Here is a 25,397-nt window from a genome sequence, read left to right as displayed (position 1 = left end):
GCGCTCCGCCACGTCGCCGAGCTCCCAGAGCGGCTTTTAGCACCCTGAAACGGCGGCAGCAGAGCTGCCACCCTCTGCTGCCCCCGGCCCCCGGGGAAGGATTGAGGGGATCCGGCTGGGGGGGGGGGATTCGAGCAGGCTGCGATGTCCTTCCCGCTGTGAAACGCTCCGTTTTCACCCCAAAACCTAAGGGTAAGGAGAAACGCTCCAGAGCTGCTGCTCCCGCCGGGAGAGGATGCCTCCTCCAGCAGCGCCGGGGGCAGCCGGCCCGCGGGGACTTCCCGCGCCCAGGAGAAAACGGTACCTGAGCCGGCAAAAAACCCACTGGGAAAAACAACTCAGGAGGAAAAATTAAAAAAAAAAAAAATATATATATATATATATGCACACAAAAGGCCCCCAAACCACCTCCCCTCTTATTAAAGCCATTGCGCTTCCTCAGCAAATTTTCGCACCGTCGTTACGCTGCATTACCCGAATTTAAGCCGTAAAAGCATCGCCCGGCCCAGGGGAGCAAAGAAGCACACCGACGCCGAGCGTTATGAATTATTCTTCTTTTAATTTCACATGGTTTAAAATACGATATGAAATAAGGCTACAGTATATAAAAAACTCTCCAGCAAAATGATGTGCCAGCATCAGCAATTAAAACAAGACCAACCCCCTCCTTCTTTAAGGATTCAATGCAGGAGGGACTTTTTTTTTTTGTATTCTTTAAAAAAAACAAAACAAAACAAAACACAACACACGGACACACACACACGTCGCTACATCTCTAAGCTACCTCAGCTCAGTTTTTTTAAAAAGCACCTGCTTTTTCCTTTTTTTTTTAATCTTGCTTTTAAAATTTTTTTCCACTTTTAAAAAATATAAATTATATGAAAATACAAGTTGGAAAATAGTCGAACAGCACAATATAACAATCTCTTTTTTTTTTCTCTCTTCTATGTTTATCAGCTTAAAAAAAAAATCCCATGTGTAAAAACAGAACAGAACAAAAAGACATTTCATTAATTTTTTTTTCCTTTTTTTTTTTTTTTTTTTACACTGAGGCAGTTAATTCCTGGAGATATTCCGTTATAACATATATGTATACATAGATCTATCATTTCTTTGAAAACCTCTTTGGAATGTAGACAACAGCTCGACCGATGTTACATAGACCCTACCGGAGAGCAGAGCGTGCCAAGCGATCYGAGCCGGCGCCGCTTGCAAGGAAAAAAGCGGCCAAGCTCCCGAGAAAACCCCTCCGCGAGAGTCGGAAAGCGGAGAAGTTTCCCGCAGCAGCCACATTTTTAGGTGCTTTTTGGGACCAGCTCTTGGAGAAGACGCTGCTTGGGGAATAGAGGAGACTGAAAGCTTTGGAGGATTTTAAGTATCTGCTGATTTTTGCCCTGCTTTGCCGTTTTTCCGGAGCGACCTCTCACTGAGCTACAATACGCGTCCGGACCTGGATGTTAGTAGCGTGCAAATAAAATGGATCGAGCCTTGCACGCGCACGGGTTTGCACGCGGGACACGTGCGGCGAGGGAGAGAGACAGGCAACAAAAAGGCTGGATGCGCCCGCTTGCTTTTTGCACAAAATATTCCTTCTCCTGATCTTTCTAAACGGCCCGTTTGGGAAATTTGCCTAAAAAAAAAAAAAAAAAAAATCCCGTAGGCCAGCAAACAACCCAGCAACGGTGAGTCACAGAAAACATCGGGAATCCGCGGCACAAATGAGCCAAAATTAAATTCCGAGGGTGAATCGCCGAGGGTGACGTTCGCCCTGCGCAAAGGAACCAGCCCAGAAACGCCACCGAAAAAAAAAGAAAGCAAGCAACAATCCCAAAAGCAGACGAATCGGCAAATTTCCAGTGTATAAACAGCCCCCCCGGCCCCCTCTGGGTGCGGGAATAAGTAGCGGAAAGCTGCAAATCGTCAGCGCAGCTAGAGAGAGGCGCCAGGGCTGTTCTGCCCCCGGCGGCGGCGGCGCCGGCCACGGCCGCTTCCCAAAACCGGAGCCCCTTCCCGGCGCTCRCCCTCGCTAACCGCTCGCGCAGAGCAGGTTGCTGGATGCCAACAGGACATTTTGGAAACRTTTAAGGAAAATAAGCGCCTGGCCGGGGGCACAACCTGCACCTGCATTTTTTGCAGCCAGAATARAGCATTATCCCTGTTTTCTGCTTGGAAAGGGCGCTCCTCGCTGCGGGAAACGCAGCCACGCTGCTCCCCGGCCCTCCGGCTATTAGCCCGCGCCCTGCCGCGCGTTTTGGGGCTGCCACGGCCCGCTCGACTCCCTTTTCCAGCTGCGGGAGCTGCCGCCCCGGCCAGCCGGCTCCCCGCTGCGGGAAATCACCGTGCGCCACTCCGCTTCTCCCGGCYGCCCCAAGCGCTCGCGGAGCCCGGGGGAAATTTTACCTCCCCGGCRGGCAGCTTCCCCATTTCTTTTCTTCCCCTTTGCTGCACGCACCTTTCACCTTCCTCCTATCCCCTTTTCCTGCCTTTCCGTCCCTCCGGCCCTGTTTATTCCTGCGTCCCGTGGGATTAGGTGCAGCCCCAGYGCTGGGACCTAAAAGCACAACTTCCCTTGCCTAAACCGCCGCCTGCTCCTGCCACCCGGGGCTGGAGCGCGCTCTTGGCCAGCTTGCTCCCCCCGCAGAAAAAAAGGTACTTTTGGCTCAAATACATAATACTGACTTTAAATATAAAACATCCATAGGTTCTCGGGGTGCAAAGCCCCCACTGCCCCGCCTGAGTCCACCCGCCGCCCCATGCCGCGGGCTGATCCGGCGGCAATCCCGCGCTCAGGCAAGCGCACGAGACGTCTCACCGATCCCGGTGACGCCGGTCATATGCTTCACGTTAATCACCCCCCGACGCGGTTGGCGGGGACGGGGCTTACACAGCGCAGCGCCGAAGCCATCCGCAAGGCCAATTTCCGCTCCRCACGGACCCAGGCTGCCCAAGACACGCGGCCATAAAGACAGAGCTGCTCAAAACAGGAAAGAAAAAAACATTTCCCCAAACGATTCGCAGCTTACTTGCAGTTTTTCCATGTTTTGCTGATTTTTTTACCCCGTAATCGACTTGTATATTTTCCCTTTACCGCGTTAAAAATGTGGAAATTCCTCCCTTTTCCTCCCCTGCCCCTCGAAAAAAGTTCTTCAAAGCGCCAAAGYGTTCCTTTCAAAAAAAATAAAACAAAAAAAAATCCTATTTGGAAAATGTGAACGACATGTTCAACGTGCCTGTCGACACATTTTGGAAAGCCGTTTTGTGCACAAAATGCAGATGTCAGGGGAAAAAAAAAAAGACCTATTTTTAACAACAACAAAAAAAAAAGCGCTTTCGGAAATTTCAACTAGCTTTATCAGCAAACGACAGAGCAAAGCATACCGGCCTCCGAGCAAGAGCGGCACACCCAGCCAGCATCCCTAGTAGCCAGTTTGGGATTAATTTTCCTTCACATACGATTCAGAGATCACGAGTCATAGCGCTACGCTCCTCCAGTGGGGTCTACATAAACGGATTTATTTTTTCCCCCCCTCGCTGTGATAAAACTCTCTGCTGGCATAACAGAAACGAACACACACAATATTGCAATACTGAGACCATCTTAGAGCTTAAGACTATTTAAAAAAAAAAATACTGGCACAAAATTTAATAAAATAAAACTTTAACAAATTTAAAAAAAAAAGTCTTGATCCCTCCTAGCAAAAAATTTTGTCTTTTTTTACAAAAGACGACCATTGACAGAAAGGCAACGTAACAAGAACGACAAACGGTTCTTCTTTTTCTCTATTGCCCCTCCCCAAAACAGGACGTTTCACTCACTCTTGTTTTCCCTATCCCTCCCCCCCCAAAAAAAGTTTAAAATCCTCAAATCCCTAGGAATACTGTCATTTCCTGAACTGTCAGTTTGTTGTGCTAAAAACACAATAACCGAAGGGATCCGTTTGTTGATATTTGCTCTAAACAGCAAGGGATGGGGAGGGTTTGGGGKTTTTTTCTGTTTGTTTTTTAAAGTGAGCTACATTTTTCTGGCTTCCTTAAAACTCAGCATTTCGTCCCCAAAAAAGCCTGTCTTGGAGCTTTCCGGAAAAAAAAAAAAAAAAAAGCCCACCTCTCTCCGAACCAAACTTTTTTGGTTCCCGGCAAAAGTATTGACTCTTCCGCCACCCTCTCTCCCAACATCCTCAAAGCATCAAATCTGAGTTGCTCTTTAAAAAAAAAAAACAATAAAAAGAAAAAAAAAATCCCCCCACCCCCCCCCAAAAAAAAGTCCCGCCGACTCTCCGGAACGACGCGAGGCGACGGCCGGCCGGCTTCACTCGTCGGCGTCCGGCTTGACGTCCAGCATGGCGTGGAGCTCCTCGGGCGTGTAGCCCAGCAGGCTCTGCAGGTCGCAGACGAAGCGGTAGACGTAGCGCTTCCCCGCCGTCTTGTGGATGATGTTCTTGTCGTAGTAGTAGCGCAGGCCGCGGCTCAGCTTCTCGTAGTTCATCTTGGGCTTGTTTTTCCGCTTGCCCCACCGCCTGGCCACCTGGGAGAGGGGTGGCCAAGAGTCAAGCAGAAGCACCGGAGCCGAGGGACGGGAAAGGGYTTGTCCTCGTCCGCCGGACGGACTCGGGACGCGAGCGTTAAAGCTTAGGAAACCYGACCTCCGCTCAGCGGCAGGAACGACCCTCGGGGAGAGCGGGGAGGGCTCCACGAGGATATATAAGGCAAGGAAGGCAACGGAGGGGACATCCGTGGGAAGTCCCACCTCTTAGCTGCCTACGCCTCGCTCCTCTACGAAGAGCGCTGGCACTGTGCCTCTTTTTATGATACCTCGTCTGCTCCCCTTCGACTTTGGGCCTGGATCATGCCTCCTAGGTATTACTGCAGCCCAATTAAGAGCTGCTCTTTTACGAGAGCTCAGTTAGGCTCTAAGCCATCGTTTTCCTCTACACACGGACAGGACAACAACAACGCAACTGCCCAAATCGCAGCCACGAAGGGAGGGYGGGAGGGTTGGCCACGCAAGTATTTCAGCAGCGTTTGGGCCGTGCATTCAATTCGAGGGCACTCTACCTCATCCGGGTCGGAAAGCTTGAATTCCCAGCCGTCGCCCGTCCAGCTGATGAAGGATTGACAGGACTTGTCGGTGAGCAGTTCCAGCAGGAATTGCCACAGTTGGATGGGTCCACTGCCTAGAAATGCAAAGGAGACGTGAGACATTAATGCCAGGAAAGGAACGGCCCCTTCTGGCCCAACCCAGGCTCACCCGGGGGAAAAAATTCATACGCAAAAAGAACACGCATTCATCTGCGCTGAGTTATGCCGGCAGCTCTGCCACGTCCCTGGCGCAAGAAGGTCCGCCACCCTTTCATCTGCCTCGCACTGGAAACCTGGGGTTTCTGATTTCCTCCACGCTTAACCCGAGGGGCTCCATCCGTCAGTCTTTATAAGAGCAAACGGCGCTAASTGAAAAAAAAAACCCTTCCACTATCAAAAAAAGCATCAGCGGCCAAAGGGCAAGATCTGRGCTGAGATGACAGCTTGAGAGTTAAATCCTGCAGGTAAAAGAGTTTCCTATTTGCAGCAAGAGCTGAATATTCATGCACTGGAATGCTTCACTCAGAGTTACATAAATAGGATTATTTTTCTGGCATCCGAACAGTGAGGAGTCATTGTTTTGGCACAAGAGCACCACCATTTCCTACGTGCCAAAAAGCTCCTGGCCATTGCATGAACTCCAGCAGACTCCTGCTTCCCGACCTTGACTCTTTGCTCCGTGACTGTTTACTGAGATAAAGGGGACCCAGGTATGAAAATTATTTGGCCTCCTTCCAGGGCATGTCGCTGCAGGAACGGGCTGCATCAGCTCACCGGCATCAGCGGGTTGCTGGAGCGCAGCAAGGCAGGGGCTGCCTAGCTCGGCAGGCTGGTAGCCCCGCGTGCTGGGTGGGAGGGAGGTCTCCTAGCTYGGGACTGGCAGATGTTACCATCACTCTCTTTAAATGCACCTTCTGGCCAGGGAATCCAGCAAGCCCCAGCTCTCGGGTAGAGCAGTTCCTCCGTCCTAAGCGTGCTTTTGCATGACGGAAGAGCTGGCACAGGCCAACCAGGTCTAAGCAAATTCCCTGCGGCTGCCGGTTCTCCTAATCCAGCCAGAAAGCCAAGAGCCGCTGCGAAGCATCCCTTGCCACGTACATTCAAGTCACGACCAGCCTCTCCTCACGCCATTGCCTCCATATTTCACCTGGGTGCTCATTCTGGCCAACAGCAATTTGTCAAGCGGGCTAAGAAACACCTCCAAACGCACCATGCTCCAAAGCCTCCGAAGGACACTGACCTCCCCGATCCCACCTGATACAACCCAGCGTCATTCAGAGCCTGCCTATGTGCACGAAACAAGTAGTAGCCAGGGTCTGGCATCAAAACCGTCAGCTGAAAAGGTAATTCCAAAACACAACTCCCTCTACTTTGTGTCTTGCCATGCCTCGAGGTCCAGGGCCCTACACGTTTCAGCGTGGCTCACGCACGGTACCCAGAGCACTACCTGTGGCTTTGCAGCCTGGCTTTGGCTAGATTAATGCTGTACACCGGGGGATTTCAAAACACTTATCTCTTCTTTGCGCCGGTGTCCCAATCAAAGCTAAAAGAGAAGCCCTCAAGCCAAAACCTCTTTGATGAGCAACTTTCAAATGTGGCCGCGCCCGAAACATTGCGCTCGGCTCAGGGCAACGGGTTTCGGGAAAGGTTTGGACACATTTAAATGGAGCGTAGAAAATATCGGTAACAATAATAACAACAATAATCAGAGCCAGAGGTTAGAGGAAATGATTTACCGTGACGACAGCTGTGCAGGCTGGATTAGACAGCGGGCAGGACGGGGTGAAACAGCCTGCCGACAGCAATGAGTGTGAGCAGCAAGTAGGGAAAGGAGTTATTTACGCAGGAAAAGGGATGGAGAGCAGTGTATTTCCCTAAACGCCAACCAAGGCTGTCACATCTGCGGCTGTGGAAGAACCCACGGAGGGAAGAGCGGGGTGTTCCCCCTTTGCCACGCTGTTTAAAATGAGTCAAAGGCGGGCGAGCTGCCGGCGAGCAGGAAATGGCAGTGGTGGCGCGGGGTGGTGCTGCACCCTGCCCCGGCCCCCCTGCACCGTCGAACACCGGCCGCCCCCAAGGAACCGCTCCGGGTGATTTCGGGTCTGGGGTCCTCCGCCAAGCCATGGGATGCGAGCGATCCCTGTCTATCCACTAGCCTCTCGCGCCAGCGCAAGGGTTATCATGGATTCACAGGCAAGACGGAGCGGAGGGTTCGCAGTGCTTCCCTGCTTGCAAATCGGAATGGGCGGAAGGAAACATTTGGCGGGGAAAGGCTCCAGCCAGGTGTCCGCGGCGGAAACGCTTGCCGGGATGGCGACTCGATGCCGGTGCCGCTCGCTGCCTCTCCGGCAGCGATGGAGTCACAGCTGCGCCATGCCACCCGTGCTGAAGCAAGGCAAGAGAGTCGGATCAGGCATCGCCCTCGCATCCGGAGCACCCCAAACCCTGACCCGAAATGCCACCACGCCTCGGGCGGAGTTTAGGCCTATTTATAGCAATAGTGCCAAGCTTCAAATGCAGGGAAACCTTGGGGGTACATGAAGCTAAAGGTCCATTCAGCCTCCTGAGGCTTCCCAAAAGGAATCGCAGGTGTCTTTACACGGGGCTCCAATTTCTCCCGCCCCATCCAGCTTTACACCAATTCCCTAGGTGCAGCAGAGCAGCCAGTGCCCAAGCCAGGCTAGTGGAGAAACATCCTGAGGCCGCAAGATTGAAGCAACACCAGAACTGTCACTTCTCATCGATTTCCCTCCTTCCCAGCCAAAGAACAAGGATTTTTTTTTTTTTACTCCCTCCCCAAAGTAAAATGGATGGAAATTTATCATCTGGGAGCCAGGCTCTTTGCAAACGACAGGCTCTCCTCCAAACAGCCCCCGGCCACCCCAGCTTTGCTGGAGGCTTTCAGGGTTTCAAAGGCTTGCTGAGAAAAGTGTCCTTAACCCCGAGCCAAGCGGCCGGGGCAGCGCAYGCTTGGTGCTCGCGTGCTCGGCTGCCAGCTGGCATGGCGAGGTGTCGGGAAACCCGGCAATTTATCACCCTCTCTTTGCAAGGGAGGCAGGCTGCCGCCGCCGCGCGGCGTGATGCTCCGCCGGGTGTATTTCTGGACTTTGGAGGAAGCAGTGTCGTTCGGTGGCTTGTGCCTCGGAGCAGGGATTCCCGAGGTCTATTCCCAGCCGCCTGTGGGACGCGCGTAAAACCCCAAATTCCTCCGTGCCGGACAAGCAATTATGTTAAGAATGTGTTTACTGCAGAGCTCGCAAGCATGTTGCGGCTCCTATAAACACACGGCCTGCTAGAGGGGAAGGCAGCGGAGGCCCTGCAGATGTGCCGCTGCTGGGGCATGACTCCRAAATGTCAGCGAGGCAAGCGGTGCACAAGATGGCAGGAACCAAGCCCCTGCACATGCACGAGCCTGCGCGCCTGAGAGCAGCTCTGCGGAGACCACGGGAGCCGCTCCACCTCTCTGGCTCTTGTAAGAAGCCCAAACGAGTGGGGCAGGGGTGGTGGGGCAAGCGTGGGGGATCTGTGCACCATCTGGTCTGGCTGGCACAGCTGTGATTAGCGCCGGGAGAGCTACCTTCAGCAACGAGTTTCTTCTGCAATGCCTAAAAGAGCATTTCTCTGCGACCTAAGCCCTCTGCTCGCACAGAGAAGTCCACCCACCTAGTGGTCCTCAGCATTCGCATTGCATCTCCAAAGCTGGGCGGGCAACCACGACGCTTCCGGGCCCATCCGCGGGCTCTGAACCGCCACCTGGGAGCAGAGCCCGTTTTCCACCACTTCTGCCTCATCCCTTCCAGTCGTGCCCGCACCGAGGCTGGAATTCCCCACCCAGACACCCGGTCCACATCCCTTCTTGGTGTAAAACAGCATGGTGCCACCAGCTCCACTGAAGGCAGCGTAGCCAGGCTGGTGCACGCCAGCCCCCGAGCTGTCGTCTTTGTTATCTTCAAAAAACAACTGCCGCCAGCGTTTTCTTTAGCCACAGGGCTAACTCCAATCTCATCTGGAAAACACTTCCTTCCTCGTGTCGTTAGCCGTCTCCAAAACTAGATGCTGGCTCTCCCTTCCGTTTCTTCCCGTCCTACCATCCCCAGCAGGTCCTCGGCGGAGGTAAGCGAACTGGACCCCAGGGAAAGCCAGTCCCCGCACCCTCCCGGGTTGGAGCGTGCCGGGAGCCATTGGAGCCCAGACAGCGCCTGCGGCTACGGCTCAGCCGGGCCGGCCGCGAGAGCAAAAGCCTGCCTTGTTCTGCGCGGCCGTGAGGAGGAGCCGACCCTCCCGGGCCGCCGCGCCGCGCCGTGCCGGGGCAGCGGCATTCGCAGCCGCCGGCGTGGGGAGGCAGGGAGGGCACAAGCCACCCTTTATGGCACCGCTCCCAAGTTACGCATCCCGGGGCTTCCCGGAGCCTGGTCCGGGCCAGGCCGCCCCGCCGCCACCTCCGGCACCGCGCGGGAGGCTGCTAAGAATAGCGCCCGCCGGAGGGGCCGGCCGCCAAACGGGCTTCACAAAGGGGGCCCTGTCTCGCCTCGGTGGCACTGAAGAGGGTCCTTCAGCGGGGGCCCGCTGCCGAGCGTCACCCTGCAGGAATGCTCCGGCGTCACGGGGAAAATATGCCTCTGAAGCCTGCTGAYGCCAGGCGGCTACACTGGGAACGCTGTCCGAGCAAAGCCTGGGCGCGGGAGCGAGCGTGCACGCCGCGCGCGTGCTCCTCGGCGGGCATCGCGCCGGCCCTCCGCCRGAGGCGGGTTTCTGCGGACCGCCGAGCTTGGTGCAAAGCGCTCCGTCCCCGTCTAGTCCGCCCTTATCGGACCTGCTCGGTCCTACCAAAGAGCGCCCAGCCACAATATAAGGTACTCCACCACCCTGGGAGATCCTGTACCACCTCCTTCCCCARCCCTGGGCTGTGGAGGGCTTTGAAACCAAAATGCACAATCTGCAAAATTCCTCCAGCCCCTTTGCAAGAAGTGCTTTGCAAGCCTCAGCTTTTGAACCAAAACCGAGGCTGGGCGAGACGGCTCTGCCAAGCTAAACCTTCCCCACGGAGTCAAATGAATGTGGCGTTTGTGACTCTCCAGCTTAAAATTCAGACCTGGAGAAGCACCTTGCCCACCCGCTGTCAGCTCTCTCAGAAGTGACTCCAAAACCCTGGTCACAGAGAAGCGTTGGCCATGATGGGATGCGCTGCCGCAATTTGCGGCGGCGCCTYGTTTTTATAAGGCTTTTAGGAGCCTCACTAATGAAGAGGAGCTTCTGGTGTCCTAAAGGGTTGGGAGGGAGAGGGAGGGAACAACTGAGACCAACAGGACAAAGTAAGTAGGGAAGGTCGGGTAGGTCTGAGCTGGAAGAAAGCGCAGCTTTGCATTTGTTCGCTTGCAGCCGGTGCCCGAGCAGAGACACCCTGCAGCAAGGGGGGCTGCCGCAGTGCAACACAGCACGCCACCCGGCCCCCCTTCAAGCCCTTTCTCACCCTGGTRCAACACACCCACGCTGGCCACTTTCACTAGCAGTGACGTTGGTACCACCCAGCATGTGCAGACGGGTGCCGGCACTGTACTTGGGAAGGCCCAGCACCAAACACGTCATCGCCCCTTCTCTTGAGCCGGCTTGACACCCCCACCCCTCCCAACGGCCTCCGTTTGAAAGAAGGAAAACAGAAAAAAACTACAAAAAAACCCAAGAGCGGCGCACCTATTCTTTTCACTGTGTGGTTTGTGGTTCCAACCAAACAAAACAATTGGGCATAGCAACATCTCAAAAACAGCCTTTGCTCCCATCACGTGCTCTCCGTGCCCAAGCCCCCCTTCGATGGCACTGCAGCGGTGGAGGTTCAGCAGGAGCCAGATCCTCCTTGACCACACTGGGTGAGCGTGGGGAATGGGGAAGGTGCAGCTCATCTCCATCGCTTCCTTGTCACACTAACCCCTCTTGCCTCCTCCCCACCTCTTGCCCAGAGTGGCTCAGTTAGTCGCATTGCAGTGAGGTGCCAGTTTGCATAGGTAGGGAGGACAGCAGCGAAGCTCAGATCAAAGTACCTTTGAAGAGCAGACATGAAGAAAGTATGCCCAAAGGACCCAGAAAGCACTCCTCCTTAGCATGCCACCTGCTTTTGGCCATGGTTACAGACAGGATAGTGGCCAGATGGGCCACTCTGTGCCAGTTCAGCTTTTCTTATGCATCTCTCCTATTGCAAGGATGTGCTGGGAAGACTGCTCTCATTCATGCGGCATCTGGTAGAGCAAAAGGGTCCTTGTGAACTTTCCACCTCCCTCATGAAGTCGGTCCTGCAGGCACAGTTCAGCCCCAGCACAGCAAGGCTCACGGGAGCTGCCTTGCGACGGTCTGACTCATTGCTCGAAGGAGGGACTAAGCAGCACTTGCCGCTTCGGCAGCATCTCYGGGCTGCAGAGAAGCTGCTGCTGGCGGCTGCAGCAGCTCTTGTAAGAGCTGAGCTGCAGTCACGGTTGGGCAGCGTTGCATGGGGCTGATTTCACTGTCATTTGCACATGTCTGGCAGGTGGATCGTGAGCCACTGAAGCAGTCCTGAGCCCCACCCTCAAGCTTCCCACCTTGTGATGAGAAAAGTCCTGCTTAGTTCATAGAGCTGAGGGGCTCTGGGCACTGGAAAGCGGGCAGGGGAAGCCGCTGAGTAGTCACCCTGCGAGGGCAGGTAAAGCATACGAGCCAGAACAAGTGAGCTGACACCATCACCTGCATCTCACAGGGTTTGGAGGTGCTGCTATGTTTCTTCTGACCGTTGGGACAGCTGACTGCATCTCTGAATTCCTCTGACCAAGACACAAGAGCCTGCAGACACCCATATGCCAGGCAGCTCAGATTCACCTCCCGGCACGCTTCTCCACCTGTGAGAGCAGGGCGCAGGCCTGATGTTTCTAGGAAAGCAACTGCACAGGCTCTGGATGTCAAGGACAGCCGAGGCTCCAGAGCGTGACAGGAGAGGGGCTGGGAACACCACCGCTGGCAGGCTTTCAGATGCCGGTGACAGCCAGCGTGCTTCCTTCCCCAGAGCACACGTGGGGAGCTCGCTGCCTGGAAGCTTCAGGCCAGCACTGTAGGCAACAAGAAGAGGGGAAGAAGCACASGAGCTCTCTCAAAAGACCCACTTTCTTTGGCACTGACTTTACTTTCTTGCAAAACAGCAGCTGCGCGCTTTCACTTTTGTGCCACAGATAAGCATCACCCAGAAACAGAAGCTCGTGGAAGGCACGTGCTGCAGGCTGGGATGGTTTGGAYGGGGGTGATGGGTCTACCAGGAGCATTTGGGAGACATCTTCATGGTACCAGGGAGGCTGACAGCAAGGCTCAGGGCTGGATCTGGCTTGGGCAAAACCCTTCGCTACACAGAAACGCTTCTGGGTGCTTAGGTGAGATAGCATCTCGGAGAGGTCCTGTGCTACTTTCTGTCTTCTTTAAGGGCAGCATGATAATGAAGATAACATCAATCTGTCACTAAGAGAGACAGCCAGGTCATGTGTGACATTAGCTGGGAAGGGGGCATTAACCCTTTAGGTGTCAAGCTCATTTATAAAGGCATCAATAACTTCTTAACCAGGCCTAGACCAAAGGACAGTACTCCAACTGCAATACTGGCCCTGCAGAAAGAAGATCATGGTTTGGTTTCCCRAGCAGTGGCAGATTTGCTTACAAGCCACTTCATCTCTCTTGCCCCCCTTACCTCTGCTCTGCTCTGTCTATTCAGCTCTTTAGAGCAGCAGCTCGGCACATCACAGCCCCACCGCTGGGGTTCTAGGTATTGTGGCGACGCAGATAACGCTGCGAGATGGAAAGCCCCAGCCTGCACAGAAGATGCTGAGGTTCTACACGCCACAAAGCAAACAAACACCACAGCTCGCCTCTAAACCCACACAAGTGCCTCGTGCGCTCAAGAAAGGCTCAAAACAATTCAGCGCAGAGTGGCGACTGCGAACGACCACAGGGCCAGCGGGAGGATTTGAACCTCCTCTGGACCTGCCTGACTAGGAGGGCAGCAGCAGAAGCAGGTCAGAGGAGTGGAAAAATAAAAATAGGGCAGAAAGGACAAAGGGCAGCGTGGTCAGACCCACACTACCTGCCCTCTCTGCRGGCAGGACACTTCTCTGCCATAGACTGTCGGTGTTTATCCACGCGACGTGGAGTATCACAGAGGATGCGGGCAGCAGCGGTACCCATAGGAGACAGCGGCTTGCAGGATCCGGCTCTGACACAGCCGAAGGCAGGACTGCAGGTGGCAGAGAGGCAAAGCCGAGCTCTGTTTAACCCAGCTGGGCTCCAGGACTGAGGTATCTGGGTCTGCGTGTTAGGTATCTGTGACAGCACGGCACCTAGCGCCAGCCACCCGCCCACACCAAACACCACACTGCTGCATGAACGAGGGAGTTTGAAACTAGCTCAAATAAGTCAACGTGGGCTCTAGCACATCTGCCCAAAGAGCAGACACAACCTAACGTACCACTTGCTTAATTTTAATAGAGACGCTCTGCCTCCATTTGCTAGGTCACTTCAAAAATGTAAAATCTTGCTTAACGTAAGACTCAAGCTGGCCCCCAAACCAGAGGTGTCCAGAGACTGCCCTCCCTGTGGGTCCCTGCAACTATGGAAACTGAAGTTCAACAACTCCTGAGCAGTTACATTTCTCCTTCAAAATAGATAAGAAAATTGCATCAACCTCTATCTGAGCAACCATGGCAACTTGTTAAATTAGGTCAAGATGTGGGGGCAGATAACGCAGCTTTGAAAAGCTGCTTGCGAGCTGGGTGAAGAACACATCAAACGCAAATGGAGCTTCCGCCAAAATGCACCTTCTCACCAAAGCATGCGCCTCCTAGGGCAGATACCATCAGAGCTTTGCCACGGCTGTGATAAAGCACAGTGCCACCTCCCAGGGCCACCAGCAAAACAGGTCCTTGGTAACAAAATCTGAACAACGTTGTCAAGTTCCTAAAGTCAACACAGAGAGCCCTGGAGAAAAAGGATGCCATGACCTTCCAGGCTTCACTCTTCCACCTCTGCTCTGCACGTCCTAAAACAGCACACCGAGGCACCTCGGGATATCTGTTGGGTGCTCCACTGGTTGGTGACCAGATGCCTGCTGTTGGACATGCCCTCACCTGAGTGAGGAATGGAAACCAGAGGTCCTGGCTGCTTTGGGACCCGGTGCTGGTAATCCCCTGGTCTACTCACTAGGCTCCACCTCTTCACCAGAGCTGGAAAGACAGCCTAGACTTGTAGTTCCTCTGCTCTAGCCACTAGACAGCACTTCCTCCCCTGAGTAAAGCAAAAGCAAAGTAAAGTAAAGTGAAGAACCCAGGGGTTCTGCCCGGGAGTCCCCGCGCTCCTTGCTCAGCTGCACCGAGAGAGAGGTCCTGCACTTCTCACCGACCGGCCTGGATATCTTTTGCAGAACTACTCTAATCCAAAGCAGTGTTGAGAGGGCCCAGTTCTCCTATGGCTTGTAACATGCTCGCTCTCGCTGTAACCTGTTTTCACAGCAACCTGGCTTCACTTTGCACCCGTGCTGTGCTCCCTTTGCACAGGCAGGGGTAGCAGCAGAAAATACAAGGTGCTGACAAGCCAGTAGGCTTTAAAAAGGGGTAGATGACATCTCTGGAGTCAATGTCTGCAAAGCTTATCTGTTCAAAGATCTTCCCCAATGGTAAACGCAGACTGTGGCTGCTTCAGTACTGAGCAAGCAAGCATCACTCCAAGCCAAGGATTTCCAAGTGACTGGTGATTTTGGAAGCCTCCAATTTTCCTCTCCCCTTTTAAGGTTTCTCAAGTGAAGCAATGAAAAAAATAAGGTGCTCCCAAATATTGATCACTCTGAAATACTTGGGCCAAGGGATTATCTTCCCAGCTCCAAACAGGGTTTGAAATGAGGCAASAGAAAATGTTATGCAGCACAAAGCACTTGCAACTGTGCTCTGGCACGGCATGAACTGAAGTCTCACTTTCCTGGTGGCATGACTCCAAGGACACTCTTTGGGGTGATAATACTCCTTGGCAAGACCACAGGGTCCAGCCACTGACTTAGGCTCCTCTCTCACGGAGGCAGCTGGGAACACTGCCTCTCCATGGGGGAGGCTGCTCTTTTTAATGAGATGGAGCAAAAGCAGAGCGAAACGTCCAGCTACCCAGCTCTGAAAACAAAGCCCCCAGTTTTGCCAGTACCTCCGTGCCTCAGTTTCCCTATCTGTCAAAAGGCGAGCATCGCTCCTGCCCAAGGTACTGGGTACCCAAACCACTTTTTGCAGGCCCCAGTGAAAGGCATTATCAGGAGAAAAGAGGAAGGAAAAATGTAACTAGTGCTGACAGGTCTCTTTTCTTAGGAACATCAACTTCCGCCAAACTGCGGAGCAACGGTGTGTCCCGGGGCACAGCCCCTCCTACTGCTCATGCCTCCTTTGCCACATCCCCCGGCCAAGAACCATTCAGGAATGGCAGAGCACACTTTTATTTTGCATAGGCCTCGTTCAAACAGTCCCATTCAGCAGGCTGGGCTGAGCTGTCTTTCTAACTAAAGCTATATAGCAACAAACCACTTCCTTTTTTACACATAGCTCCTAAAATTATCTCTCCACCTCTCCTCCCCTCTGCAGCTTCCCCCAACAAAAAAACTAGTTATCAGCCCGAAGATGAGCGGTGCGTGGGAGGAGATTTCAGGGACAGTCACACCTCAGGATCTGTTCTGAACTTTTTGACGATCTTTATCTGCACAAACTATTTCCACCCCTTGGTTCCTTTGGGCCACAACCCTGCTTGCTACCAACCAGGGCAGGAGGGATCAGCATTTACAAGAGAAAGGGGAACTGGCAGGAGGCTGCCCTGCAAATTTTACCTATAGTGCCCGAAAAAGACACGGGCACAGAAGAACGGGGAAGCATCCTCCCAGCACTAGCTTGAAGCTCCATTGCACCAGGTTTCTCTCCGTGGAGACAGGAGATGGCCAGCTTGCTGGAGGGCTGAGAGCTGTCATATAAAGAGCTGTAGTCTCCACAGCCTCACACCTTCTCATCTCTCCCAGTGCAGGGGATGGAAAATGTTTGGGTCTGCTTTGGCACTGTCCCCCCCTTGCCTCACACCAGTGCAAAGAGCAAAATAAGGTGCTTCCTCCATGCCAAACAGGGATGAGATCATTTTGCATCACACACAGCTATGCTGGAAATGCGGCCGCTCCTGCCTGAGATCAGAGACCACAAGCGAGCGGCCAGCAAGTTGCATAAAAGTGGTGGAGGGGGAAGTGAGGGCTCTCTAGTACCTTGCGCTCTCAGCAATACAAAGCAGACATCAGTTCCTGCGAGGCTCAACCGGGAGGCATCCAGGTACAAATGAAAACGCAAGGCATTAGTAATAGGAGAGAGCCATCAGCAAAAGGCAACAGCTCAGCTGGAGAGCTCATATAAGCGGCTGACGAGACGAGCCTAAAATCCTGCACTCTGCCAGGTCCTAGATTCTCCATGAGTTAGTTCTGGGGTGCCCACGCTCGAAGAAAACACAGCCTTTGGGGGGCAGCGTGCTGGCAGGTGTGCCCGCACCGGGCCCATGGGCGCGTGGTTGACCCCAGGGGCACCGCCAAAAGCCCTCACTCGCTGACGATGCCGACCCTGGGTAACCCGCAGCCCTTTGGAGGCCCCGCAGAAGGAGGCGTGAGCGTGGGCGCTGCCCTCACCGCACCGCCCCAGACGCTCAGCAGAGAGGCGGCTTCCTGCAGAGCGGGACCCTACCTGTGTAGCCAGCCAGGGCAGCAGCAGGAATGACAGGCTTGTCTTTGTTCATATCGGCCCGATCGCGAACATAGTCCTTGAAGGTGCCCTTGGGCTTGTGGTTGGGCAAGGCGGCGGGGTAGTCCTCCGAGTCAAAGCTGTCGTAGGAGGGGACGCGCTGGAGGCTCTGGAAGGAGGACTGGCTGCTCCAGGACTGCGTCAGGCGGTCGCAGCTGTCGTAGCTCTCTATGCTCTCAAAGGAGTCCTGGCCGCCCAGCTTACCTGGCGAGAAGGAAGGGGCACGTGAGATGCGCCTGCCTGCCGGGGGGATGCTGCAGCACGGCACGGCCGGGAGAAGGGCGCTTCGCCCACCCGCCCGCCGCGCAGGTGGCACCCAACCAGGCAAATGCTGCTGTCCCACCGCGCTTCGCCTCCAAACAAATGCGAAAGCAAGCCCTGAAGCTGGGATACTCTGATTATCTGCATAATTCAGAGCAGGGCCATCCGAGCCCCAGAGAAGTTACGGCTGCAGAGCAAGGCAGGTAGAGTCAGGAAAAAAAAACCAGGAGTCCTGACCGTCCACCCAAGAGAGATGGCCTGAGGCGGACTGGAAATTGTCCTCTGTTTTGAGAAATATTCCACTTTAGCTCAGTTCAGGTGCCTTAACATGGGCCCTAGTACACTCCAGGGCCACCCGTTTGGCTTCTAGCACCTGCTGCAGAAAGACACGGGTCTCCCGTAAGCCCCATGCTGTATCTGCCAACCCCGTATAAATGCTGCTCCGGCATATTCAAGGCCACCGGACACCCAGCGTCTTTACTTTTCATGTTTCCTACAAAACTATACAACAGCCTTTTATTGCCGTATGTTATAACCAGCTTCCACCCCCAAAATCCCCAAACAGCAGCAGACTTGACGGAGGAGGAGAGCCAAAGGCTGGGAGCTCAAGCAGCTATTTTTCCAGTTCTGGTAAGGTGAGCACAGCTGGGTCATATCAAGGCTACTCTCTGGGGTATTTTTAGTAAAGAGCAGAATACAAAAGGCCAGATCCTCACCAGCGCTATGGTGATTTACACCCACCAGAGACAGCGCAATATATCCGCCGCACTTAAAAGAACAGAGAGCTAAAAAAGGATCCCAGGAACAAGCTGAAACTGCTCTCTCTGATCTCCCTTACGCTGCCGATTGCTCAACATCTTTACTGACAAGCTAAGAGCGTAACAGGATCATTCAAGTTCACCAATTTCCCAAACCGGGCTAAAAACAGCTGCTGGGATTGTGCAAGAACTCCTGGAGAAATTTCCATTGGCAGAGCTACCCGTAGCTTGGGCCCAGATAGTAAATCACGGGGGAGCGGGACCGTGGAGCAACGCTGGCACGCTCCCCCAGATATTTGTTGTGTCGTAGTTTGAACAGCACTTGCTGCAAAACGACTTTAACTACTGTGGGTGCAGAGCGTTGCCCTTATTCCCCTTTTCCCCTTATTTCCCAAATTCCCCTTAAAATGATTTCATGAGGCTTAGTGTAGTGCAATGCCCAACATTTCCCCTTAAAAGCTTTCTGGCTAGTTACTTATAATGGGTCCAAACTTCAAATGCTTCTACTGGTATCTGTGCTTCAAACTCTTTTTTTTTTTCCTTTCAGTTTTTTGAGAACTGCACAAAATACAGTTCAATTACTTCCCAAATCCTGCAACGGGAAAATGCACTGCTTTGTGCGCATTCATTAATCGGCATAACCACTTCCCTGAGAAGTCCTGGGGCATGAGTTCCTTTAGAAAAGGGATGAAAATCTCCCAGACGAATGGCTGCAGCGTCAGAGACACAACTTTTGTCATTTCACTGAAAACTCACCTAAATTTGACCTAGCTGTGAGCCTTTGAAAATCACACCTTGCACCTCCTAAGTAGAAACTTGTTAAGACTCTGGCAGCTACACTTTCCAAAGAGACGCCTTCGCTGATAAGGCAGAGGGGAAAAAACTCCCAGGCAACCACAGAATTAACTCCTAATGCCTGCACCAAGAAAGGCAGAATGGGACTGCCTGGAAAACCTTCATCCTGACCTTCCCACTTCTGAAGTGTTTGACTTTGCGGCTGATTAATCTTTTAATGCAGTTACTTGATGTGGAAGGTAAAAATGTATGTAAATATAAATAAGCTGGACTCTGGTTTATATTAAGGCTTCTTTATACCACTCTGGGAGGATTTATACCACCCAAAGGCCCTTCTACATTGCTAAAACGAGTGTTCGTGTAAGCAAGACCGTAGCCTGTTGCATTTCTTAAATCCCAACCACGGTTAAAGTGTTTGCTAACACTTGTGGCCCTTGGTCCCCAGTGCAAGGTTAAGGTCTCTTACTTCTCTTCCCTTGAACCTTTTTAGGCTTGCCAGAGAGAACAGGCTTCAAGGTACAATTGCAAAAGCGGACCTGAATCATTGCATTTCAATGAAAATTATTATGAAATCACCTACATGAAAGAGAAGGTCAAGAAAAGGGAAAGACACAAATGAAAGATAGCCAGAACAACCACCCCAGAAAAAGGAGCTTACGTAAAATTATAACACAGCTGCCCTTTTGGCTCGCCATCTCTCACACATTAACAGTCAGCTAGCAGAAGCAGGGGTAATAATACAAATAATAACTTTCCTATCATTAGCTCTCCCAGCTCAGAAGAAGAATGAGAAGCTTAAAATGAGCCCCACTGAGCGCTGCATGTGTGATGCAGACCTGCAAGGGGCTCCAGCTTTCCCGGGGAACCAGCACATTTTCCGCTCTCGGTGCTGTATGCATGGGTTTAAACATTCAGCATCAAACCTGGCTCACAGCAACACGTCACTGTAATGAATTTTAGGAATGGGGACGCCTGGTTTCTATTCAGGGCACGATCACAGGCAGGTCAGATCTCTTCCCTGGGCCTCAGGTTCCCTACCTGGAATCTGGAGATGATGATACCCCTTTGGAAGTGGCTTTGAGTGCTATGGATCAAACTTTAGCTTTGAATAGATACCGCGAGCCAGATCCTCAGCCTAGTTTTAAGCAGTGTAATTACAATGTAGTGGGGCATCTGGGCCCCATGTGTTCAGAATTAATAATATTAACTGAAAAGGCATTTGGGCTCAGATCCTCCAAAGCGTTTAGGCATTTAACTGCCATCGATTCAAACAGGAATTATGTACCTATCGTTCTTTGGAGATGTAGGGTTGTAGCACAAGAATTCAGGAGGTCATTCGGCTCTGTCATTGACCCAACACATGACATCTGCATCTCCTAACAAAGCATAGGGCCTGAGTTCACTGGAAGAGATTATCAGTTCAAGCAAACGGCCATCAAAATCCATGGAGATAATGGATAAAGACTTCAGATCGTCATGTATAAAAGCTTTCAGAGCCTTGGACAGTAATTCCTGATGAGAACTTGTGAAGGATTTGTGGATTTTTGCCTGGTCTCCTAGGAAAATGAGATTTATACAAGCACACAGCAGTCTGTCCTCCCTAGTAACTTCTAAGCCTATTTCAACTTCACTCAAGTTCGACATCAAAGTAGAGAGCCAGAAATGTTGTATTTTTGCAGATGTTGTAAAAACAGGCAGCTGAGCAGAGAAGAGAAATACCCTCTTAATGTTTTCCCCTGAGAAAAAGGCAGGGAGGGCTCAAAGCAATCAAGGAATCTATCTGGGAGGTTCAATCCCACAAAATATAAACATTGGGAAATAGGCTTCCTTAATGCCATTGCATGGCTCCCTGTTGGGACTATCTCCTACAGAGGGAAATGCAGCGCTTGTACATGTTGACATGGGTAGAGGTAGCGAGAACCCAAGCAGCACCCTGGGAGAAGCCTGACTTTACCTCGACTGGCACGGCCCATGCACATGTTATCTGGCGTTACCACTTCTTGCTTGATCGTGAAGTAGTCTGTCTGCAGGGAGTCCGTCTGGACGGGGTCCCGCAGGATGACCGAGGGATAGTCGTTCTCGTACTTGAGGGACAGGAGCTCCTCGGAGCTGATGGGATGGAGGGTCTGGTAGGACTCGGTGATGAAGCTGGGCTCGGAGAACTCTGAGGGAGGCACGCACTGCGCGTGCTCGATGCCATAACCTGCCGGCAGAATGGGAACGTCAGGACACAGCCCGAACCAGGCCAGCTCAAAGAAAGCCAGAGCATTGCTCACTCCCCGTCAAGTCTCCCACAGCACACTGAGATCTCAGATGCTTTTCTCTTACAGAAAATCTCCAAACCAACGGCAACGGGAAGTGCAGGGGTCCAGACTCATCATCCACCTCCTTCCTTGCCAGGTTTCTACCTAACAATCCAGAATGAGAGCTCTCTTCCCCTCTGCCCCTTCTTCTTTTTTTTTTTTTAATAAGTTCCCAAATTAGAAACATTCCCAATATTCTGGGGTGTTGAGCAGGTCTCTTTCCAGACCTGTTGAGCTACAGCTTCAAACAAACAGTGCTTGCCAAGTCAGTCACCGAAACATAAAGACGGCTTCTAAAAATGTCGACCCAAAACACTAGACAAAAGCAGCATTTGCTCTGAGTTTACAGATATCCTGAATCAACACTTTTAAGCACGTATCAGGCACAGCAACTGTCACTGGAGATTAACTCTGAGACTTTCTGATAAAGGCTACCACAATCATTTCACTATGAAGAGTAGAAGAAAGAGGAGGAAAGACCAAGCTACATGCTTTGCCAGCTCTGCCATGACAGGGCAACAACTGCATGGTGCAGTCCTCATATGATGCAGACAAACCTACGATAGGTGACACTTTTCTGTCCTGAAGCACTGGGACTTACTAATGAAGTAGTCTGAAGTATAGCGGGATTCTGGATATGCTGCATTCACTCCATTTGCTGGGTACGGTTTCACCTCTTCTGCAAAGAGAAAAGGAAGCAAATGTCACATGTCCATAGGCATACTGAGCTTTGCAAAACTTTCAGTAATGCAGATAGGTCTGAACTTCCTAAAATTCTCCTCTCCGGTTTAAACTGGGACTTTAAAAGGAACAGAAATGGGGTAAGTGCCGAAATCCCACTGAAACAAGCGCCTAATGTGCTTGGGTTCCTTTGGGAATTCTGGTCTCAGGCACGGCCAAACGAACAAAACGTGGCAAAACAAGCAGAAAAACCCAAACAAAACCAGACAAAACAAGACAAAACCCTCAACCCCTTTCTCAATCAGAGGCTCCAGGTGGTTTTGAAATATTAGTTGCATAATTTCCTTGCTTCCTTTAATTTTTGTTGTCTTTCGTCCTTTTGATGATTGTTTATCAAGGTTACACGTATGAGCTCATGAAAAAACCCACCGCACAAGGACAGTTGTTTTCCTGAAAAAGCCCCTATTTTTAGGCCTTTTACCTTACATCTGGTGACGGCAGAGGACCCTATGCTCAGAAATGCATTCTTGCACTGACCATCAACCAACGCCTGACACACACTCAATGCTGTATGCATGTACACACAGCACCTACAGCTGCAGGCTTTATATAGGCATGATTCACTAAGGAGGAGTATGTAGCACATCAAAGCAGAGATTTTCCGCTTTCCACTGCTTTTTCCCCGCACCTTGGTACTCGGGGCTTGGCACTGAGTTTGCCTTCCCATTCAGTAGCCCCACTGTTGCTCCCCTGGCCGGTTTTTCCATTAGCACCTTACTCATTCGGGCTCCAGTTGCAGCACAGCATGCGGGCAGAGATACCGGCATGGGAGATTTTATTTTCTTTGCAGCGGGTAACAAAAATAAAAAACACAGACAACGGCGGGTTCTGTTTATTTCTGCTGAGGCTTAAGAGAAACCAACCAAAGATAACGCACGTTCGCTTGCAAGGAGCCTAATTTTGGCCTTCTCTCCTGGGGATTGCAGGGTGGAAAATATGCTCTAACAAAAGGAGGGTTTGTGCAAACAGAGAGACCTAATGAGAAACGCTCTGCTCCTCTCCCCACGGAGTCTGCCAAGGGGCAGGGTGGGTGACCACAGAGAAGGAGAGCAACCTTCAGCTATGCTTACAGTCAAGCGCAGGGCACTGCTGACTGCTGGTAACCGAGGAGGTTATTTTAGGCAGAAATTTGGAAAAAATAATGCCTGAAAATACCCAAATCTATGCAGGGAAAAGTCGCTCAGCTCCTGCCATTTTTAAACCCTGAGCAGCCTGTGGTACATGAGTCACTCTCTCGGAAAGAGCTCACAAGGGAGGCAAGTTAATAGGAGGGACACTGAGGTCACAGCCTGTCCCAGCATGACCTGACGCCGGTGGTGGGACAGCTACAGGTAAAGCCAAATATTTGCTTATGTCTGGCTTTACCTATAGCTCTCCCACCATCAGGGTTAACAGCCGCTCTCAGCATCCACAGGGCCAAGCGATGTTGGTGGGCGGCTGGCCAGGACGGAAGAGATGGGGAGTGACGAGTTGGACCCTCAGTCTTATTTGTGAGCCTGAGGAAACCTTCATCTCTTTATGCTTCACATCCCCAACTGCAAAGTGGAGAGCATCATCCTGTGTATCGAGGGACATGGCAGGGACTATTAGGCACATTATGCTTGTGCAGCACCCAGCACAACAGAACCCAGACCTCGTCTGGGGTTTCGAGATGTAATACCAGTAAGACGAGTCCCATGACTTAGCAAGGACAGGAATTAGTCCTAGGGGTGAAGCTGGTTATTTCTTGGAAGCTCTTTTCAGTTAATCAAACACTTCACAGATTTTGCACCTCTGGGAAATGTGTTAAGAACCCACCACGGAAGCTAGATCTCAGAAAACTTATGCAAGAAGTGACAAAAGTCACCAGTAAAACTGGATACAGAATGGAGATTTCTTGGTTCCCAGGGCTGTGTCAACAGTGTTGAGACAAAGAAATTCTGTTTTATTCTTTTTCACCCTTTTGGAATAAAAGCTGCAGCTTTTGAGTCCAGAACCTGACAGACACAAAGGTCTCCACCTTCTTTCGCAAAAGCTCCTATCTATCTAAGACCTTATACATGCACGACTGCAGCATCTGAACACCCACGTGTCAACGCTATAAGATAAGGAAATATGATCCCTACTTTACAGCTAGCAAAACTACAGCGCCAGGTTTACTTCCATGTCTTGGGGGATCTGCAGAATATGTCTGGAAAGAACAGGAATGGGAGCAAACCCAGATCTCTGATGCCTCAGCGACTACCTGCAGCACAACGCACCCCTCTCCAGCAGGTTACGGCACAAGCGAATGAAGAAATGAATGTTATGAGCAACAGCCTACAGCAAGGAGAAATCAAACTGACCACGTCATCTTGCTTTCGTTAAACTGCTTGCTGTTGATATAAGCACTCAATAAAAATAATGCAAAAAGAGAAGAACCGAACAGATACAGAGTCAAACAAAGAGCAGAAAAACAGCCTGCCACAGACCCTGGGAAGAACCATGTTTACCTTTTGCAAACCACAGGTACCAGTAAAATTAGTAATCAGTAATTAACATCCATTTGTCAATGGTTTCCTGGAAGGCATAACTTTGCCCCCCTTCTCCTTCCTGCCACCAAGGCAGGCCCAGTGACAGGCACGCACGGTCACTAGAGCAGTGCAAGGGATATTCCCAGAAAGCAAACAGCCCTGCACAAAACCAAGCTAAAGAGAGAGCCCAGATTTGCTGCCGCTCCTGTTTGTGACCCAGTTAAAGGTCTCAGACTTTCCACCTGCTCTTTATAAACCTTTCCAGCTTTCAAGTGGTGCTTGAGCATCCTTCAGCCAGACACTACGAAAATCAACACCTAAAATCAATGCCCCCCAGATCAACGAAAATTAATGCCCTCAAATGCTAGCAGGCAGGGACTGGCAGAGATTGCAGCCTCCTGGGGGGGACACAGCCTCCCTCAACCAAATGTTATTAAACCTTTTGAGACATGAACCACAGAAGAGCAGCTTTCAGTGGCAACTGGGTGGGATTTTGTTGATACTGTTCTGCTGGAGGAAGTAGTAAAATTCACAACGGGAGCTGAGTGAACCGACAAAGAATGCTTTGGAAAATCCCACCGCTAGTTTCCAGGCAGGCAAAATATCCCTGCCTGCTGTGTATTCCTGCCAGAGACCAGCATAGACACCCTTCCTCTTTCAAGAAGTGCCAGGATTTGCATTGCCCAGTACTGGTTGGGATACTATTTAAGTCCTACTGGAAAGACACAGCTGCCCTTGCTGGTACCTCAGCCCAAGGTGAACACCTCATTGCAGAGCCACACCGTAAGCCAAGCTGTTTGGAAAGGCCCAAAACCAGACTAGCCAATACCACAGGAGCAATTCACCCCAGAAACAACAGGACTCACCTTTCTGCAGGATCTCCAAGTGTTCCCAGAGGATATCTCCCACAAAGTCGGGCGCTAGCTCCAAGAAGCACTCCTTGCCCAGGGCGCAGAGGGCAGCTCCGTTCATGCAGAACTTCTGGAAATCCACACCCTTGAGGCTAAACTCGTTCACCGCCCACATCACCCAGTCCCGCACGTGCGTCTCCGTCCACTGCTGGGGATCTGCGCCAAGGGGTTGTGGAAGAGACCCATTAGTGAGCAACCGCAAGACATCATCCCAGGAAAACAGGACACAAACAAGCCTACAGCTATACCGGTGGATAAG

At 51.9% G+C, this 25,397-nt stretch overlaps 1 protein-coding gene across 3 annotated transcripts in view; it reads right to left on the bottom strand.

Moving 5' to 3' along the window:
• Positions 1–538: 538 nt before the first annotated feature.
• The window catches only part of ETS1 (ETS proto-oncogene 1, transcription factor), a 73,075-nt gene continuing 48,216 nt past the window's right edge, over positions 539–25,397 (bottom strand). Inside the window, exons 4-9 of one of the 3 annotated variants that reach the window (XM_026071738.1) lie at positions 25,094–25,294; positions 21,596–21,673; positions 20,646–20,894; positions 16,821–17,081; positions 5,056–5,174; positions 539–4,525 (exon numbers count right to left, since the gene is read on the bottom strand). In XM_026071738.1, the coding sequence (XP_025927523.1) occupies positions 4,310–4,525; positions 5,056–5,174; positions 16,821–17,081; positions 20,646–20,894; positions 21,596–21,673; positions 25,094–25,294 (1,124 nt within the window). In that variant the 3' untranslated portion in view covers positions 539–4,309. The remainder of the gene's footprint in view (positions 4,526–5,055; positions 5,175–16,820; positions 17,082–20,645; positions 20,895–21,595; positions 21,674–25,093; positions 25,295–25,397) is intronic. The other 2 variants (XM_026071740.1, XM_026071739.1) reach the window with 2 other exon arrangements.

This window comes from Apteryx rowi, unplaced genomic scaffold, assembly GCF_003343035.1.
Source record: "Apteryx rowi isolate R43461 unplaced genomic scaffold, aptRow1 scaffold_33, whole genome shotgun sequence".
NCBI lineage: Eukaryota > Metazoa > Chordata > Aves > Apterygiformes > Apterygidae > Apteryx > Apteryx rowi.
Note: the sequence above shows the minus strand (reverse complement) of the source record. Positions and strands in the feature narration are given on the sequence as shown.